The following is a 20,000-nucleotide window of genomic DNA, read 5'->3' as shown; positions in this document are numbered from 1 at the left end:
GTGCCATGTCCAATTTTGTTGTCACAATATGTTCAACACATTTTGTAACAATGATAATAAAAGTAAATTGTATTCTATTCTATTACTATATAAATAAAGAATCTTTTATGATCACAATAATTCTCATTGGTGCTCATGGTGACAAGTGACGTTTTGTGGTGTGTTCTGTCCATCACACAAAATATTTTTAAACCTGCTGCTAGAGGGGGCACTCCCCCAAGCAGTAGGATAACCCATAGAAAAGTGTCCTGATCTGTGCATGAAAAATACATGACATGGGAGCTTGAACTCCCACTTGTCTGCCCTAACTATGAGTTGTGCTGTTGCGTCTGTTTTTTGTTGTTATTAAAAGTTATCTCCATGTTATTTTATCTCCATTTGTTTAGTTGTTGTTTCATTTTCACTATCATCACCAAAATATTTATTCACCTCAATGTTTTGTTTGAGAATATCGATCTAGATTGTAATTGCATAATATAATAGTGATTTAATATAATAACAACAACGTTCAACAATAACAATGAGGATAGTCATGGTTTATAATGATAATGATAATAATAATAAAGCAAAAACAACAAAAATAATAGTCATGAGAAAACTTAGAATAATAAAGTTCAATTATTAGCTTGACCCATCTATTAAAATTATTTGGATACTGATAATACTACAACTGATAATAACTGTTATGTTACAACTTTTTTTAATCAATATTTTCTAAAGAGATAAAGTCAAAGCGAACTCCTGGCCAGTGTTTTGTTTCCCTAATTTTTTAAATACTTTTTTGCATGAAATGTTTTTAAAAAAAAATTGTAGCTCGCTATCAACATAATCTGATGAAGACATAGTTTTTAATTAGTTTTTTTTTTGGGTATAAATAATCATTTTTTACAGAATAATGTTGATCTGATTTACATTAAAAACTAGTAAAAGGTTGAGATTGGAGCCTCAACCAACGATTATTTTAATAATCGAGGAATCAGTCGATTGTTTTTTTCCATTAATCCGTGAATCTGATTTCTTCTTTTTCTTTTAAAACATTTGTAATTCTTTCCTATATTCCAGGGGTCGGGAACCTATGGCTCTTTTCCTGAGTACATATAGCTCAGAGATAACATAAAACTCGTGCAATTATTAAACATTTGTTACAGGTAAAGCCGATTTCCGCACATGCGAAACAGAACCATTACTGATGCCTAAGGTGTGGTCCAGTGTATATAGGACAAAATTCTAACTACAGTTTACAGTCAGTAAGTGTCACACCATACAGACCCCGTTTTGGCCGTAAATTGCTAATTAATCCTTTTTTAATGCAGGCTCAATAAATTATATATTGTTTATGATGAAAAAGCCACAGAACAAACATGAATCCAACAAAAAAATTACCCAAAAGCACAGGAATGGGCGGAGCTACACACACACTCTTTTTCCTTGCCCAGCGCCGTCTGCAACGAAGGTAAATTTGTTGGAATCCTCGTTTGCTGTATTCTGTGAAATTTTTACAAAATAACTTTTTTGTATCTTGTTTTGAAACCGTTGTTTAGGACAAAAATGGCTGTCAAAATGAGCCTTAACACTCTTAAGTAACCGCGGGAAGGAGGCAAGTTTTAAGTGGTGTATTTATATGGGACCCAGGCTCGGCTATTACTATTATTTCATTGATGTTATAAAATCATCAGACATCCCACAACGAAATAAGATGTGCTTAAGAATTAGCTTTTTTCTGGAAAGCGTTTTTGGCGTTTTTGTTGAAACTATGGTGTGGTTCTCTAAAAAAAATACATATATTTATCTATATTTTTGCTTTTATGGCTCTTTGGGTCAAAAAGGTTCCCAACCCATGCTCAAATCAATTATTGAAATTTTGGACCAATAGAAAAATAGTGCACAAAACAACAGAATATTCTATCATGTAAAACAACCAAAAATCCAAGTGTTTGCCAAATAGCCAAAAAATAAACAAAATACCGTATTTTCCGCACTATAAGGCACATCTAAAAGTCTCAATTTTTTTCAAAAGCTGACCATGCGCCTTATAATACAGTACGCCTTATATATGGCTCAATATTAATTCACAAGGTCTCGCAACTTACGCAACAGCCGCCGACTCGATTTTCCCCCGAACGTGGAGTTGTCCACGGTGTATGCTGGGATTTATATACTGGCGTTTCTTTGGCTAACCAACGTGTCAATCATCGTTTGAATCGATCGCTATTGGCTAAAGTTATTCGGAGCCTTGGATAGGCTAGAGGGCCGAAACAAACCCTGCAATTGGCCGAAAAAGATGTGTCAATCATCAGTTAAATCAATCGCTATTGGCTGAAGTTATTCGGAGCCTCGGATAGGCTAGAGAGCCAAAACAAACACTGAAATTAGCCGAAAAAGATGACTGAATAGCAAGCTTGCTAAACTACGCCATCAAGAAACATGTTTCATTAGTCTGTATTTGTAAATATTTTACTCTCCTGGATTTACTACACTCACAGTTGTAAGAAGACCACGGTTGCGTATCATTATTGAACGTGAGAACTTAGGTGAGCTATGCGGCTTTATATTTTCCCGGTATCTTGTTTTAGAACGATCTTGATGTTGCTGTGATGAGTTGAGTGAATTAAACTCAATTCCAAGTGTTTATTGTCATATGCACAGTAAAGATGCGAGCGAAAAAGAAAATAGAAACTAAGCAATGGTTGGCATTTCTTGAATTCCAAGACTTTAACCTTCCAAATGATATTTGAAATGGCGCATTTAAGTGACATCGTACGGACACCGCATCCGCACGTGTCTACGACACGTATTTGCTTCTTTGCAAGCTTTGGGAATGTTAAGTTAATGTTAAGTTTGACTGAATCATCTGACTGTTTTGTCGACGTTCCCATTGTAGCGCCTCATAATCTGGTGCGCCTTATCTATGGAAGATATAGGACCAAAAACTATTTTTTGGGGGTGCGCCCTATAACCCGGTGCGCCCTATAGTGCGGAAAATACGGTACATACAAATGTGTCAGATAATTTTTTTATAAAGTGCAAAAAAGGAAAGGCAACATCTGAGGAGAATGTGAGTACTTTGTCGGATGTGTTCAAGTAGTTCATTGTTAACTATTTTTGATAAATGATTGGTGCTGTTTTTTGCGCTGTGTTTAATAAAGAGCCGAAAACAGAACTAGTGTCTATACCAAACTTGCCTCTCTTTAAAGCTGTTTGCTTAACGCCTGCAGGCAATCTTTAGTTGCATTTTGGTGTCTGAAAAGTGCTGTTTAAATAAATTTGGATTTGGATCAAGAGAACCTTGTGCATTCAAATACGGTCTCGGAGCACCCTGTGCTGGAGCAAAGTGCAACTACATGATTGTCGCCTGGTCAAGAGAAAATTCAATGCACTCTCTTATGTGATTTGAATTAACGTGCTGAGTGCTGAAATTTGTTGCCAAGGTTTTTAATAATTGATTTCAATAAATTTTATCGGTGTGTTGTCGCCTTAGTTGAGATTAAATAATTGTAGAAAATTCCAAGAGCTGCTACAGGTCGGTATGAGCAAATAAAAATATAAAATCGTGCAGTGGTTAGCGCATGCGCCTTACAAGCAAAAAGTCCCCGGTCCGAGATCGGTTGGAAACATGTTGGCTTTGAGAGGAATGGGCGCCACTAGGCTGTACTTGTACTTGACACACCACAGGAAATGGTGCCCTACGACCCTTAAGGGATCCAACAAACCAACCATAGGGTATTCAGTGTCTGAAGATATAACTGCTCTGTCCGGGACTTTCTTTCATAAGCTGAGATGAGCCTGTCATTAGCGAATGTGTTTATCTTCCCCCACCTGGCTTGAAAAAAAAAACAAAAAACGCTCGAACGTCATAGTAATAGGAATGCCTTGGCAAATAAACAAAGTAGACTTGTTGCTTATTCGTTACGGGTCCAATATAAGATGCATACGTCTTTTTCACGATTGGATCTGGTGGATTTAAATTACATTTGAAAGCATAAGCGACAATGCATACTGGTAATTTGCATAATTTGATTTGAAGTGCCACTCACTAGATCATTCGTTCACCGATTTCTCTCTGAGTATATTCTTGAGATTAAATTGTGGTCTCTGCTTTTTACGAATGTGAATATGTAAAAGCTGTATGTGTTTTTAGTTTTTGTTGATGTAGTTTTAAAAGGATGCACCACCTGTGGCCTAGTTCCCCCGTTGGAGGCCAAAACAAAGCTGCTATGTCATGTTTATAGCCCTTAATATAAATAAATCTTTAATTTAAATGAATCAAGTCCTCTTCTCAACTCTCTAGTATTGGTTCAAGGTTATTTATTTTACAAAACTTCTTCGCTCGGCCTAGTATGGCAGCATATAAGCCTAATGAGTGTAAAGTTGCTATGTTCAGGCAGTGTGATTCACACTAAGGGCCTGATTTACTGAGATCCCACTGTTCGTCTAACAGATTGTGCGGGGTGATGGCAACGGGGGGAAAAAGTGCTGCAAAACTAAGAAGTATGAGACATCCCTTGAATCTAGCAAATTAAATTGGCACAACACAATTTGTGAGACAGCACTGCCTGGCTAACTGTGAGAAAAATATTTTCCGAACTAACAATTGGTCTGCTGTTTCTTTTCTCATGGATACTTCAGTAAAAAGGACAGCGTCAGTTTTTGTCATCTTTGGTTGCATTTTATCAATAAAAGAAAAGGCATCCAATGAAACTAAAGTTTTGTTTGATTAATCACGTCTGTTTACATTAAATACCAAGTTCTTACTAAAAGCACAGAATGAATGCTGAAATTGAGTGTTTAGAGACGCAATCTGAATGCATGTGTTTTGTCCATTCATTTAAATAAAATTACTCAAGATAAATACGCTTGTGCCTGCTTCTTTGCAAAGCTTGGAGTTCAAACCTTTGGCAAATCTTTATCTAAAGCTTTTCAATTTCAACTTCTTTATCGAATTTTCTGGTGTTAATAGATTAGCAATTGGAGCCAAAAGAGTGGTTGACAGACATATTGTAATTTGGTGCAGTGAACTGGATTGGGGCGACATTGGGAATTCCTAAAAAGAAGTCCTGGCAAGATTAGTAAGTAGTTGCCTGTAAATGTACTCTTTACTATATTTTTTATTTTTGAGCACCTAAATAGCTTTTTGTTTTATGAAAACTTGATGAATAGAAGGCTTAAAATCACCATGTAGTGTAGTATTGTCAGTCAGTTATTTATCATTTTATGTTGCTTTTTTTTTTTTTTTGCAAAAAAGTTGTGGCCATTTTTTTTTTATCTTCGGCATCCCAAATCAAGTGTATTTAACCAGTGGTCTTCTACCACCAGATCGGCACCAGACCATCGGTCGTTTGGTACCAGGCTGCAGAGAAAGTAAAAAAAGTTCCATTAATTTGTCAATAATGCAAATTATTTTAATCCCCCCCAAAAAATAGGTGCGTGTTATACACAAGGTTTTACTTAATGCTTACATATTTGAGCAATGATTAATCATTCAAAAAATATCGCTGACCACAATTGCACAACATTTGATGCAACATTGGATCGCAGCAGTTAGAGCACTGAATTTTGACCACTAGAGATGTAGACTACATGGCAAAAGGCTTTAGATTTAATCTCATAATCACACTATTTTTACTTACAATACCACGTTTTTGAATACTTAAGGCCATAATTAAAATAGTTAATTGAGAACGTAAACTATAAACACAATACCTAAATAAAATTAACAATGTATTTATTTAATGTCTTTTAAAGTTAATCTTCTGTTGAACAAAAGAGTGTTTCCCTCGTCGTGCTTTTTTGCGTTTATTCATATCGTCCAGGTCGACTTTGTTTTCTCCATTCCCATACATTCGTCTCTGGTACTGTGGACTAAAATACTGTGATAATGACATGAAATCGAATGCCTTTACACATGTCACTGTGGTCTAGTGGTTAGGATTTGAGGCTGCGGGGACAAAACATTGTATGATGATAAGATGAGACTTAATGCCCATTCCTACGTTATCTACAGTATATAGCTAGTGGTCTTGTGATTACACAGTGAATTTATTATTATTTATATTGTTGTTATTGTTATTATCACAAATGTAATTATTGGGCTAGGCTGCAAGAAAGCTTTCGGACATTAGACCGGTCCATGGTACAACAAAGGTTTTGGACCACTGTCTGAGATGACTCGAAGCAGAGCCCGTGACGTTTTAACCCTCATTACACTTCACCGGGTTCCACACTTTGGAAGTTTTTCGATGGATCCATGCGGAACCATTTTGCGGGTGTATTTATTTGGGAAATGCTGGTAAAATTCCAAGCCAGGAATTTCAGCTTGCGGTATCAAACCACCCAGGAGAGAGTCTGGGAAGGGGGACAATATTGTTAACAGCATGATGACTGTGGGTAAGAAGCAGGCCTCAGCTATATTTGATTGCTGTTGTGAAGTGAACATTGTGTTTAGAATCAATACAAGGGAAAGCTGCAGTGAGAAAAGAAGTGTGCAAGTGTCTGTGTGTTTATATTCGGTGTTAGTTCCTGGAAAAGCAAAGGGATGCGTAATAACCCTACTGCACGATCTGTGATGTCACCACGGGGAAATGAGGCAGGGTAAAGAGAGGGTGAGAACAAGACAGTGGCAGGTTATAGACGGCAAGGTTTCAAACAGAGAAGGATTTCAACAAGTGATGGCAAAATGAAGCCTCATAAAATGTAGTGAAGCCCTCAAGGGAAATGCTCCACACACACGTAGGGGCTTTAAGATGATTGATTACCTCGACTACGCCATCATGGTGACAGAAAAATGTAAAACATGCTTGTGTAAAATCCGCTCTGAAAACAAAAGTTATATATATTTAAAGAGTGTATGAAGAGAGTAACAGAGATATAAAGTGTCATGAATTGTTCTGTGCTACTTTGTGCTGTGAAAAATTGAAATGAGGTAATTCTTGTTTTAAAACAATGTTTAGAAACAATGGGTTTTTTTTCCAATGTTTTTGGACACAGTTTTCACATAGAATTTCACCTGGTTGCATAGATGTGTGATAGCAAGTTTGCAAGGTATTGGAAGTGCATATTTCTGTGATTCCCACTGGTGACTTTTAATTCCGGGGGCGTTTTGTTTTTGTTCGCTTTTATTTCGAACCAAACTAAAAAGTTAGCGAATCATTTCCTGAATCATTGAGGGACTTAAAACGTCACCACTTACGTCATTCCCACACAACTTGACTCGCGGTTCATGAACCGTTTATCTTAAATACTCAGCGCGCGCTTCAGGGATTCGAGCCGAGGAGCACATCTCACTAGCTTTAATTAACCATTATTTTAATAGTTGACATGTGACAGACTATTGTAACATTTAGTCAGATAATTGGATCATTATATTTTTTTCTTAAATTTAGCATGATGATTTAATTGGGTGGCAAATGATAATGAGGACAAGAAAAAAATGGTACAATGAAAAATACAACTTATTATTAATATTAATACATTCTAATTCAAAGCGTCTTTTCCCTTTTTATAATCCTGAATGAGCCCCTGTCCACTTTTAGGGACAGGCAAACAAGTGTTGAATTAAACATTTTTATTCCCCTATATCAAGAACACGCATACTAGGAGTCGTAGAACTGTAATTTAAACAAATGTAATGTGCATTTTGTGAAGTACTTTCAGTGGTCAAAATCAAAGTCTATTCCATAACATCTTAACGATTCTCAGCAATTTGAAATCAAATGCTTTTGGCAACTGACTTCAGTTTGAATGTTTTAACAATTGACGTTTTTTTCTTCGGATTGCATGCATCTAACAGTATTTGTACTGGTGCTTGAAATCCTTGAAAATGCTTGAATTTTAATATTAATGTTGTGTTTTCAAGGATTGAAAAGTGCTTTAATTTTGGGTGAAATGCTTGTAAGCGCATGAAATTGTTGCCATGATTCTTAACAAGACTGCTTAAATAGCACCAACACTGCTCTCTGGTGGCTTTGCTTTGCCTTTGCATTTCTTCTTCCTTTGTGATTAACTGCAGCTGGCATTAGTTTGTACAACATTGTTGTAAAGAGCGTCATCGCCTTCTAGGGGTATTCGCCAAGACGACAGATGTATGCTACACCTTAACTGTGTTTATCAGTGCAAGGGTTACGTATCACTTATGTAAATGTATTCTGGGCCTTGCAAAAAAAATGAAGCTAGCGTTTCCTAGTGGTAAATTATAATGGGAAGATCTCCCTGCAACTGAAAATGTAAGCTACAAATTACTGTCATTTTTACCCTAGCACCTTACATGCGGAGAGATTTGTCTCAGAAACAAATATATTTGTGGTTTACTCAAGATCTAAAAATCATATGTCTTGATAAACGCTCACGCAAGATTAAAAATCACATATTGTTACTGCAGATGCATTTGAATTTTTATTTTATTTTTTACATATCTCAAGTACCCCATAAACAAAAACCACAGCAATTTATTTTCTTGTCTATTCTTAATATTGTTTTTAATCATGTTTCACAGTTGTTTCAAGTTACTGTAAAATATGACATACTTACTGTCAACTACACTTCTCTCTTCATCCCACACACACATTTCTACCACGGCACAAACTTTTTAAAATCTTAATTTTATCAGAGGCTTTATTTACACTCAGGAATGTCTGGGAGTTAGCAGAGCAGCCGGTGTCTGCAGTATGTGGAGTCGTAAAAGCTTTTGCTTTCGTGACTCCGAACCGTTCAGCTCTTTGACCGGAGTTTATTTCATGAGAAGGTAACTCTTTATAAAGTAAACGTTTTTTTGAGTGGCTCGGCTCACAAAAAAGCTTTCGCGTCCCAAAGGGCTCTTGAGCTTGTTTTTGTAGCTTTAATCCCAGCATGACCAATTTTTTTTTTTTTAAATTTGCACAAAATTACTTAAAAAGTGGGGGTGAAACAAAGAAAAAAGGACAACATTTGGGAAAAATACCAAAGCAACAAGAGACAAAAGAAGAAAATATAAATAAATTTCACATTTCCATATCAATGCATTTATCCTTTGACGTTCCTAGGCCCTTACACTATTGATAAACAAATACGTGTCTGTATGACGTCACCAGTCACTCGAATACATCATGCCACATATCATGGGAAAGCTTACCTCCTGGGATTCTATATATAATTTAAATATGTGGGCATCACAAAAATATACCTGTCAAGATTAATCAAAATTCCCTAAATCTATAAATCCGGCGTAACTCACCCAAAAATGTAGTGAAATTATACTGAATTGTTCCTTTAGTGCAGGGGTCGGGAACCTTTTTGACTCAAAGAGCCATAAAAGCAAAAAAATATTAATTTTATTTTGGGAAAGAGCCACACCATAAATTATGAGACAAATTTACTAAATTGCTAAACCCGCGCTCCAGACAAAAGCTTAGTCTTCAGCACATTTATTTTTGATGATTTGATAAAAATTATGAAAAGAGAATAATGCCAGAGCCCCTGTCCCAAAATCAACAAACATACCACTTTAAACTTGTCTCTTTCTTGCAATGACTCAAGATCGGTTAAACTCCTTTTGACCCTTTTTTATCATACATATTGGTTTCAAAAACAGATGCAAGCATTTATTTTGTAAAAACGTCACAACATTCTGAGAATAGGGAGCCTTATGTGGTTACCTTTGGCGAGAGATGGGAAGGAGTGCTTGTACTTTTTGCATAGCTCCACCCATCCCTCCCACTCACCCAATCAAATGACTAAGTTCTCTTCCGGTGTTTTGGCGTATTTACAGTTCTGTGGATTCATCATAAGGTATCTGAACACTGAACACAGATTACATAGTGAACTTTTATATAAAGGATTCTTTAGCGTTGTACAGCTAAAACGAGTTTTTTTTTCCCCCATTTTTTTGTGTGACACCTTGACTGTAAATTGTAGTGAAAAACGTGCCATATATATACTGCGAAGTAATCGTCTACCAGTAAGTTCCGGTTTGGCTTTGCGTGTAACATAATAGGATAGACGACTCAAGTTTTGGACAAAATGGAGAAATTTTGCATGCAATCAAATCTGTCTCTGAGCCACAGATACTCGTAGAAAGAGCCATATATGGCTCGCGAGCCATAGGTTCCCGACCCCTGCTTTAGTGTATTCTAGCAGGCGATATTGTTTTAAATGGTGGAATAGTTTGTTGTGCTGCCGTCTTGGTTGCCACATGTAGTCTGCAAATTTTGAACTGTATGTCGCTTTTCAGTTTATTTTTAAATCATACTCTTAGTAGCCAAAGTACCTGCAGACAACGGAAGATGGGGGCTTCTCCTGTCTACAACTCTTTAAGCATGCTTGGAATGGGGATGCTTCACTCAGTGTTAGCTGTCTACCGCTGTTCCTGCAAAATGATTTTCTGGTCCTCGTCACATTCTTTGTCTCCTTAATGTCTGTCTTAAACTTGTGTTTTCATTGCATTTGCGGATTTTCACTGGTGTTTGCATGGTGTAATTAAAAACTTAGAGCATTTTTATTTTTTATCTTGGTAAAAAATATAAGACTATAATTATCATCTCATCGCCCAGGCCTACCAGCAACTAACAGTTCTAATTGTTGACTAGTCACCGACTATTGTAACAATTAGACAAATAATTCGATTAATTATTTATTTTCTCTTACATTAAGTAAACGGTCGATTTGATAATTTGGAAAATCATCATAACAACTAGAAAATTAGGAACAATGAAAAATGCATCTAAAACCATGTAGGGCAGTGCTCAGTCAGTAGAGACGAATTCATAAACAAAAGGCTATTTTTTTTAAGGACATGAAAATAAATAATACATTTAAAGAAAGTTAAAAAAATATATCCTTGCAAACCAAGAACAGACTCATTAGCTGCAGTGGAAAAGTAAATAAAACAAATTTATGCATCTGGTGAAGTATATTCAGTGATCTATTGCAAAGTCTGTTACAAGGAACTTAGCAATTCTTAACAGTTGTTTTTCATTTTTAACATTTTGAAAAATTGACATTCATTTATCAGACTACATGCATTTAACTTCAAATGTTTGTCAGGCACAGTCTGGTTTAGCACTCGTGCTCATTTATTGCTAAATATACGCCTATAAAATGCCCAATGTATGTTATCAAAACTGTATTGGCTTAAGTGTTGCTTGAATCCTACTAAGGCGAGTCAGACTCCGTTCAACTGTCTAACATGCTTTCCTCTTAAAATCTTTGTGTATCACTGAGGTATTGCCATGATACGCAAGGTCTGATTTGCAAACTTTGAAAGTAGTCTTTTTATAGGCCACATCCAGGCTAAAATGCTCCCAAACCTTTGACGTTTTGGTCCGTGAACTTCATGTTGATGCAGACATTTCTGTATGTTTATGCTAATGCACATGTGTGACTCTCGTCTGATCTAATTCTTATGTAAAGATACCTCATTCTGTTGGAAAAACGTGTCTGGGGACAAAAGTAGACAAATAAATCTATTATCGATTTTTATTGACAACGATGACAGATTGTTGCAGCCCTGGTTGAAGTGCGTCCTAAAATAAAGTATCATGGACCAGAAATTTTAGAGGAAAATCAGTTTACCCAATTCACACCAAAACATGATGTGTGCTGCTGCATTTGAAATCTTCATTTGTAATTGTAATATCATTATATCGCAGATAGGGTCAATAGGTTGTTGCTCGCTGTATGAATTGAAGAAGTCCCTTATATTTAAAGCGTGTCAGTCTATAAATTACGGCTACCTCCAGACTCACCTCTTCTCTCCTTCTTCTTGACAGTGGATATCAACTCAGCACTGCCGCTACGCCTCCCACCCGCTGCCATCCCCATGGATCTACGCGTTGATCAGCACCAACAGCAACAACAGGTGTCTCCTATGTCTCCACCCCGCCAGCAGGCCGGCGGGGCCCCGGCCCTCGTACGCGAGCAGCAGCTGCAACAAGAGTTGCTAACCCTGAAGCAGAAGCAGCAAATCCAGAGGCAGATCCTCATTGCTGAGTTCCAAAGGCAGCACGAGCAGCTTTCCCGCCAGCACGAGGCGCAGCTCCAGGAACACATAAAGGTAAATCATAATTATTTACCACCCTTAGATTGGCTCTTTAACTCCATTTGAGTGGAATGGAGCAAGGCATTTTAGTTCAATTTACTCAAAAACCGTGTCGGAAAATGTGTGCAAATGGTTAATGGCTCTTTAGAGTGAAGTACATCATTTAAGCGCACCAGATTATAAGGCGCACCACCCAAAAACATTTTTTGATATATTTTCATATATAAGGTGTATGGAATGAAAACAACATTAAGAGCCAGCGTTGCATTAATAATACATTTTAAACATCCAAATTATTTGTGTTCTATAAAATAAATACAGTAATCCCTCGGTTATTGCGGTTAATGGGGACCAAAACCACCCGCGAAAAGTGAAAATCCGCCAAGTAGCGATGCCCCTTCAAAAATGCTTTTAAAAAATAATAATAATAATAATAATTTTTTTTTTAATTATTTTATTTTATTATTATTTTTTTAGACCCTTGAAGCTCTGAACCCACGAACGTGGAACCGCGAAGTAGCGAGGTCCCACTGTACATTCAACATTACGTCATCTGGTTTGATTTAAGCAAATAATAATTAACATGGTAAAGGTGGGGTGGGTCATTTAAGGTGTCCTTAAACGGTTGAAAGTAGAATATTTTCTCTATTACGTATCTGTTAAAAATGCCCAATGAAGTTCAAAGAATTTTTATCTTTTTTTTTCCACCGAGCCTGTGTTTAGTAAAGCCGTTCGGTATGTGCAACACTCTAGATAAAAGAAAGGGGGGAGGTTAGAAGTAACTTTATACTCGTCATCGCAGTTTTTTTTGTATGTGTAGCATGAAAATGAAAAGAGTAAGAAAAGGCCCAAACGCCCAAAAAGATGAAAAAAGAAGAATGTATTCTAGTGTGTCTAAAAAATGCACTTGATGAATGAGCTGCAATCATTACTTTAAGCCAGGAGAGGGCAGCAGAGAGTCACACGGACTCACATTTTGGACAGAACCTTTAACCACAAGAGGGCACTCAAAGGCAATTTAGTTTCTAAAAGGCAGAACAGTTACCGTATGCAGTATCATTTAAGAACAATTCAAAGAATGAGTATGTAATTTTGTACGAAACGTTATTCAAACAAAAATCTTTATTCAAATAATTAAAATATGTTTAATAATTGTGGACGATTATTTTCCAAAGCTATAACAAAAGAGGATTTGCAAAAGCTGGCGGCTGCGCTTCTCTTTTGTTTCGTTTGAGCAACAAGCAACTAACATGTACGCAATAAAGACTACTCTATATGTTTGTCAAAGACAGAACAGTTACCGTATGCAGTATAATTAAACTGTAACTATGCATTTCCACTTTTATTCACCGTTTTTTCCCGGTATATAAGGCGCACCAAAATTTAAGGCCTACTGTTACTTTTTTGACCAATTTTTAATTTTTTTTTGGGGTGTGCCCTGTAGTCCAGAAAATACAGTATATTTCTGTGAAGATGGTAAATATTAGAGGTGAGACTCCATATGAGAACCCTATACTGCAAATATCTGGAAAGCGAATTGAGATCAGCATACCCACGCTCTCTGCCACTCCCCTGTGTGGCCGAGATGCCTGAAAAATATCCAGCAGCTCGTTTAGTATCTGTCCTAACATTATGCTTGTAATGTGCTCCTAAATCTGAGTAAAATGATTGTGAGGCAGGAGATTAGATTGCAGTACGAAGGATTATGTTAGCTTGAGTGAGTCTCTCTTTGCCCACACTAGTCTCCTCCTTGCTCATATTTTATCTTCGCTTTGCCGTCTCTCCTACTTTTTTTGCTGTTTTATTATCATTCAACCTTTTCCTTATTGTCTTTTTGTCTTATGTCATTTTTCTTCTTTATCCCTTTCCCTTGGTCTTCTAGTGTGCCTCATATCCTTCCTTCGTTACGACATTTATATTTTCTTCATGTTTTTTCATTATGTCATTTCTGTTTGTAAGAGCTTCCCCGTTTTGACCTTTTATTTGTTTTGCATTATTACTAAGGGCAGGTATCCTTGGGACCCTGGCAGTATGATATACACAGTGATACATGGGTACAATTTGATTGTACCTTGGTAATATTTTGCAGATGCGGTAAATACAGTACAAAAATATCCTTTGGGGCATCATATTCATTTTTTTGTTAAACACATTCAATATTAGACAAAGTGCTTTCATTTTAAATGGACATTGTGTACTTTTTAGTGTCTCGTTCAAAATCCAAAATACATTTTAAACTTAAAATAAGAAAAAGTACATTGACTATCATATACTGGACTGTCTCAGAAAATTAGAATATTGTGATAAAGTTCTTTATTTTCTGTAATGCAATTAAAAAAACAAAAATGTCATACATTCTGGATTCATTACACATCAACTGAACTATTTCAAGCCTTTTATTATTTGAATATTGCTGAATTTGGCTTACAGCTTAAGAAAACTCAAAAATCCTATCTCAAAATATTAGAATATCATGAAAACGTATACAAGTAGGCTATTCAACTAATCACCTGAATCATCTAATTAACTTGAAACACCTTGCGAGGGTTTCCTGAGCCTTAAAAACACTCAGCTTGGTTCAGTAAACTAAATCACTGCTGATCTGACTGCTGTCCAGAGGACCATCATTGATACCCTCCATCAGGAGGGTAAGACACAAAAAGAAATTTCTCAAAGAGCAGGCTGTTCACAGAGTGCAGTTTCAAAGCATATCCACAAAAAGTCTGTTGGAAAGGAAAAATGTGGCCGGAAACGCTGCACAACCAACAACAAAATTGTGAAGAAGAGCCGCTTACAGAATTTGGGGGAGCTTCAAAGACAGTGGGCTGAAGCTGGAGTCCAGGTATCAAAAGCCACAGTTCACAGACGTGTCCGGGAAATGGGCTACAATAGCCGTATTCCCATGGTCAAGCCACTTCTGAACTCAAGACAACGCAAGAAGCGTCTGACTTGGGCTATGGAGAAGAAGCACTGGACAGTTGCAGAGTGGTCCAAAGTCCTCTTTTCAGACGAAAGCAAGTTTTGCATTTCATTTGGAAGTCAAGGCGCCAGAGTCTGGAGAAAGGCTGGAGAGGAGCAAAATCCAAGTTGCTTGAAATCCAGTGTGAAGTTCCCACAGTCAGCAATGGTTTGGGGAGCCATGTCAGCTGCTGGTGTTGGTCCACTGTGTTTCATCAAGTCCAGAGTAAATGCAACTGTGTACCAAGAGATTTTAGAGCACTACATGCTTCCATCTGCTGAAAAGCTCTATGGAGATGAGGATTTCATTTTCCAGCATGATCTGGCACCTGCCCACAGTGCCAAAACCACCAGTAACTGGTGCACTGACCATGGCATCACTGTCCTTGATTGGCCTGCTAATTCCCCTGACCTGAACCCCATCGAAAATTTGTGGGTTATAGTTAAGAAGAAGATGAAAGACACCAGACCTACAAATGCAAATCAGCTGAAGGCCGCTATCGAAGCATCCTGGGCATCAATAACACCTCAGCAATGCCACAGGCTGATTGCCTCCATGCCACGCCGGATTGATGCAGTAATCCGTGCAAAAGGATTCCCAACCAAGTACTGAGTGCATCAATGGACATTTTCAAATGTTTGATTTAGTTTTGCTGTTATAAAATTATTTTTTTTACTTGGTCTGAGGAAGTATTCTAATATTTTGAGATAGGATTTTTGAGTTTTTTTCAGCTGTAAGCCAAAATCAGCAATATTCAAATAATAAAAGGCTTGAAATAGTTCAGTTGATGTGTAATGAATCCAGAATGTATGGCATTTTTGTTTTTTTAATTGCATTACAGAAAATAAAGAACTTTATCACAATATTCTAATTTTCTGAGACAGTCCAGTATATACACGCGAGTTTAAAGCACTCATAGGTCAGGGACTCTGTTTTTATTTTTTGTAACATCATTTTTATTATGCCTTTTTTCTTTTTGAAATCTACAAGAAACAGAGGGGAAAAGGAATCGGAAAAAAACAAAGAAAAAAAATCAAAAGCATAAAAACAATGCAGTGTTGGGGAATATCTTGCATGCTCAAGTCATTCTCGAAAGTCCAGTCTTCATTGTCTTCATTGTCCATAAGCAAATTTTCCTTAAATTCCATCAATTTTTCCCATTTGTCGATGAATTGGTCCTTCTGTATTCTTATTCGAAATGTGGTCCTCTCCATTACAAATATTCTCTCTACAGTGAAAACCCACTGCTCCACTATCCCACAACAAACCATAATTTGTCTCCGTAGTCTTGTATTCTTGGGCAAAGCCAAAATATATACTTGTGGTCAATATCTACTCCAGCATTGTTGTTGAACCTCTGAAAAACCTCACTTCAATTTGGGGGTCAGTTAAAATGTGACCACATTCTTCCAGTTGAATTCTTTCAGAAATTGGGAGGTAGTGGATATGCACTGTGTTTAACAAATATTCCTACATTCGTCTCCTGTTATTTTTGAATCTATCTCTCTTTCCCATTTTTGTTCAATAAAGTGATGAATGCCCACCTACATGCCATATCAGAAATTGCTCTAAAGGTTTTACCTTTATAGACTCTTTCAAGTCATTTATTTGTTCTCTTTGTAATACTAGTCCTTCTATAGAAAGTCATGAAAATAGTCTCTTCCCTGCTATCCAAATTTTCTTTCAATTCCACAAAACTTTGCTGCTTGCCAATTTCAACTATCTTACTTATTGTTGTAATACCTTTGCGTCCCCATTGTTGGAACCATTTATCATTCTGTCCGGGAATAAACCTGTTGTCAAAGGCAAACCAAATCAGAATTCTTGCCTCCATTTCCTAATTGTATTTGCAAACAATCTTAATCAATATTCCTATTGACTATTCCTCCCACTTGGTTACCTACATTTTTAAATATATTTCTATGTGCTATAAAATTTAGTACCCCCGTGTTTTCCATCCCTAATTTGATATTTTTCCATCTTCACACCAATAAATCTGGCGTCTAATTTGTGCCGCGCAGAAGTATTCCTTCAGGCTAGGCAAGGCCAGCCCCCCTCTAATTTTGGAAAGCTGCGAGGCCTGTATCTAATGCTGGGTTTTTTCACCACACCAAATGAACCCTAATATCCACTTATCCTATTCAAGGAATTGTGATATGTGAACAAAAACTAGAAGGGACCGGAAATAGTATAAAAGTGTCTTTGGCAAGACACTCATCTTAACTACCTCTAATTTTGAGCTCATGTCTAACACTATATTTGGCTATTTTTCACGATCCCTCTTATTACGCCCCCCCCTTTTTATTTATTTATTTATTTATTTATATATACATAACATGAGGCTCACATACAGGTAGCTGACATGATTGCTACTCCGGGGATCTCAGAAAACCAAAAATCTTGTCAAAAGCTGGGCAAAAGAATTATGTGGAAAATGATGCAATTTGGTCACTTTAAGTGTCTGTAGTTTGTAATTTTCCTTGTGCTTTGTAGCACTCCTTTTCAGTTGTTCTACACAATCCAGCAACATCTTCTATTCAATTATTACACAGAGCCCCTTTAAATGTACTCAAAAGAGAAACAAGTCCAATAAGGTTTGCTTTCAGATTGTAACATTTTTTATGGGATGTTCCCAACCTGTTTCCTCTGGCAGAAAATAATTGAGAAGCACCGGGTTAGTAGAAGAGAATTTAATTAATTTCATTGTCATTATACAGTACCGTCAAAGAAACATTTGTTTGTCATAAATAAATAATTAAATTGTTATTGCGGTACTCCTGATGATCATTGACTTTTTTTTTTTTACAGCAACAGCAGGAGCTGCTGGCAATCAAGCACCAACAGGAGCTGTTGGAGCACCAAAGAAAAATGGAAAACCATCGTCTGGAGCAAGAGCTAGAGAAACAGCAGCGTGAGCAGAAATTGCAGCTGCTGAAGAACAAGGAAAGGGGGCAGGAGAGTAAGTGTCCCAACCAAAAGTCTAATAGCAGGGTTTGGTTTTAACCTAGCATAACTAGCCCTAAAGTGTTTTATTTTACCTGGATTACTCGCTGAATGGAATGAAAACCATTTACCAATATTAATTTACATAATTAAAGTAACAAATTCTGGCACCCTCAAATTTTCATCTTGATAGTTCCATAATTAAAATGTTTTTATGATTTTTGCTTTTGTTCTGGATTTTATTATCCCCAAATTATGCTTCTCTTGAAGGCCATACCTATATACTGTATTATAGTGGCTTATGATACAGTGTATACATTATCATTGCTATATTATCTTAGGTGTTTAGATGTGTTTTTGTGGCAGCACGCGTTAGACAAGTAGCACGTCAGCCTCACGACTTAAACGTCCCAGTTTTAATTCCAAATGTAGTCTGCCCTTGTGTGAAGTTTGCATGTTTTCCCTGTGCCTGAGTGGGTTTTCTTCAGGTGCCGGGAATTCGTCCAGCGTCCCCCAAAATACAGTTGGCAGGTTGATTGATGTTGTTTCATTTTTCCTCTTTTTAAAAACTAGTGGGTTGATGGTTGTCTTTTGTTTTTGCTCTGTGATTGGCGGCCTGAAGTGGAGATGAGCCAAGAGCACCCTCACAACCCTTGTGTAGATATGTGATTGGACGATAAATCTATGAGCTCTTATTTTTGTAAAAACGATTAATGCGTTAGTCAGAGTGGAATATGTGTTTCCCCATTTTTCCAAACATGTTATGTAAGAAACATTCAAACAGTAATATAAAAAAGGCTTGATTGAGCATATTTGTTCAGTAAAAGATATAATAAGTGTGAAAATAAACCGAAAAGTGCAAGTGTTGAATCTAACTTAGTGCATGACTGAATGTTTCTGTAAATGTCACGCTCTTTCCAATTCCCTCGGAGATACTGCTTAGTGAATGTGTTCCAAGAGCTGTCTAAGCTGGTGGCCTTGGCGCGAGGCAGGTCCAGTTATTAATGCTGGCTGCTGTAAGTGGACAGCAGTCCTTGAGCGCTGTTTACACTCCGTATGACTGGAACTAGTGAGGGATAAATTTGCACTTTTTATGTTTTCAGAGGAATGTTTGTGTAAAAGTTGGCAGTCTCCACACACTTTGAAGGATGTAATTTTCATATCCAGTTGTATCATTTTCCTGCAGGTGCTGTGGCAAGTACAGAAGTAAAAATGCGTCTTCAGGAGTTTGTCCTCAACAAAAAAAAAGCCCTGGCCCAGAGAAGCCTCAACCAGGGTGGTCCCCTCAACGATGCTCCTTACTGGTACAGGTGAGATAACCTCATTTAAAAAAGTAATACCAGTTGTCCCTCGGAAAGATCGACTTCTATCATTTTTACTGGGCTGATACCAATTATTAGTGGTTAAGTATATCGATACCGGATTTATTAAGCTGATATTCAGTTGCGTAAAGTTAAAAAAAAAGAAAAAGCTGACAATTTTTTTTGTTAACCTAAAAAGCATATTTCATGTTCCTATCATTTTAAACTAAATGAATACTTTTAATGTAAATGTTTCCAATTCCTCTTGGTGTGGGACAGGACTATATTTGATCACTACTGGCTCTGGGTCTTAGCCAATGTGATCAAGAGCCAGTGCTGATCAGATACTTTTAAATACGTGAAATGACGCAGTTTTAAACAGATTTTTTACCGATTATCAAACTAGCAAATAAGGCTAAACCTGACATTTGCCAGTATGTTCAATGTCTGTGCTGATATTCTCACTGGGCCATATATTGGTACCTTGTTCTGAAAGCCTCTTTGTAAATGTGATATTGGTTCCAAAAGCTTTCATAAATTAAATTTAAATAAGTGACATTTAGATTTTTTTTAATGCACTTTAAGTGGAGTTAGCATTGTACGTCCTTTATTTTTTTTAATCACACAAATTGGTGTCATTCTTTGAGATGTTTTGAGACAAAATTTTAAGAGGTTCCTTGTAGTATCATACCAAAACTCTTGACGCCTCTGCCAGACAGAAAAGAGCATGTCCCAACAGCCTACTAGAACATCTGGTATTCATTTGGGGTTCCTCAGGGGCTACCTAAAT

General features: G+C 36.9%; 1 protein-coding gene across 3 annotated transcripts in view; it reads left to right on the top strand.

The window, feature by feature from the left end:
• LOC148369707 (histone deacetylase 4-like) overlaps window positions 1-20,000 on the top strand; it is an 81,585-nt gene that overhangs the window by 35,341 nt on the left and 26,244 nt on the right. For all 3 annotated transcript variants that reach the window (XM_088331847.1, XM_088331846.1, XM_088331845.1), the window contains 3 exons: window positions 11,739-12,022; window positions 17,775-17,925; window positions 19,096-19,219. In XM_088331847.1, coding sequence (XP_088187973.1) covers window positions 11,739-12,022; window positions 17,775-17,925; window positions 19,096-19,219 — 559 coding nt within the window. The remainder of the gene's footprint in view (window positions 1-11,738; window positions 12,023-17,774; window positions 17,926-19,095; window positions 19,220-20,000) is intronic.

Source organism: Urocampus carinirostris, chromosome 3, assembly GCF_059441175.1.
Source record: "Urocampus carinirostris isolate Australia breed hairy pipefish chromosome 3, RoL_Ucar_1.0, whole genome shotgun sequence".
In the NCBI taxonomy this organism is placed as follows: Eukaryota; Metazoa; Chordata; class Actinopteri; order Syngnathiformes; family Syngnathidae; genus Urocampus; species Urocampus carinirostris.
This window is presented reverse-complemented; position numbering and strand designations above follow the sequence as displayed.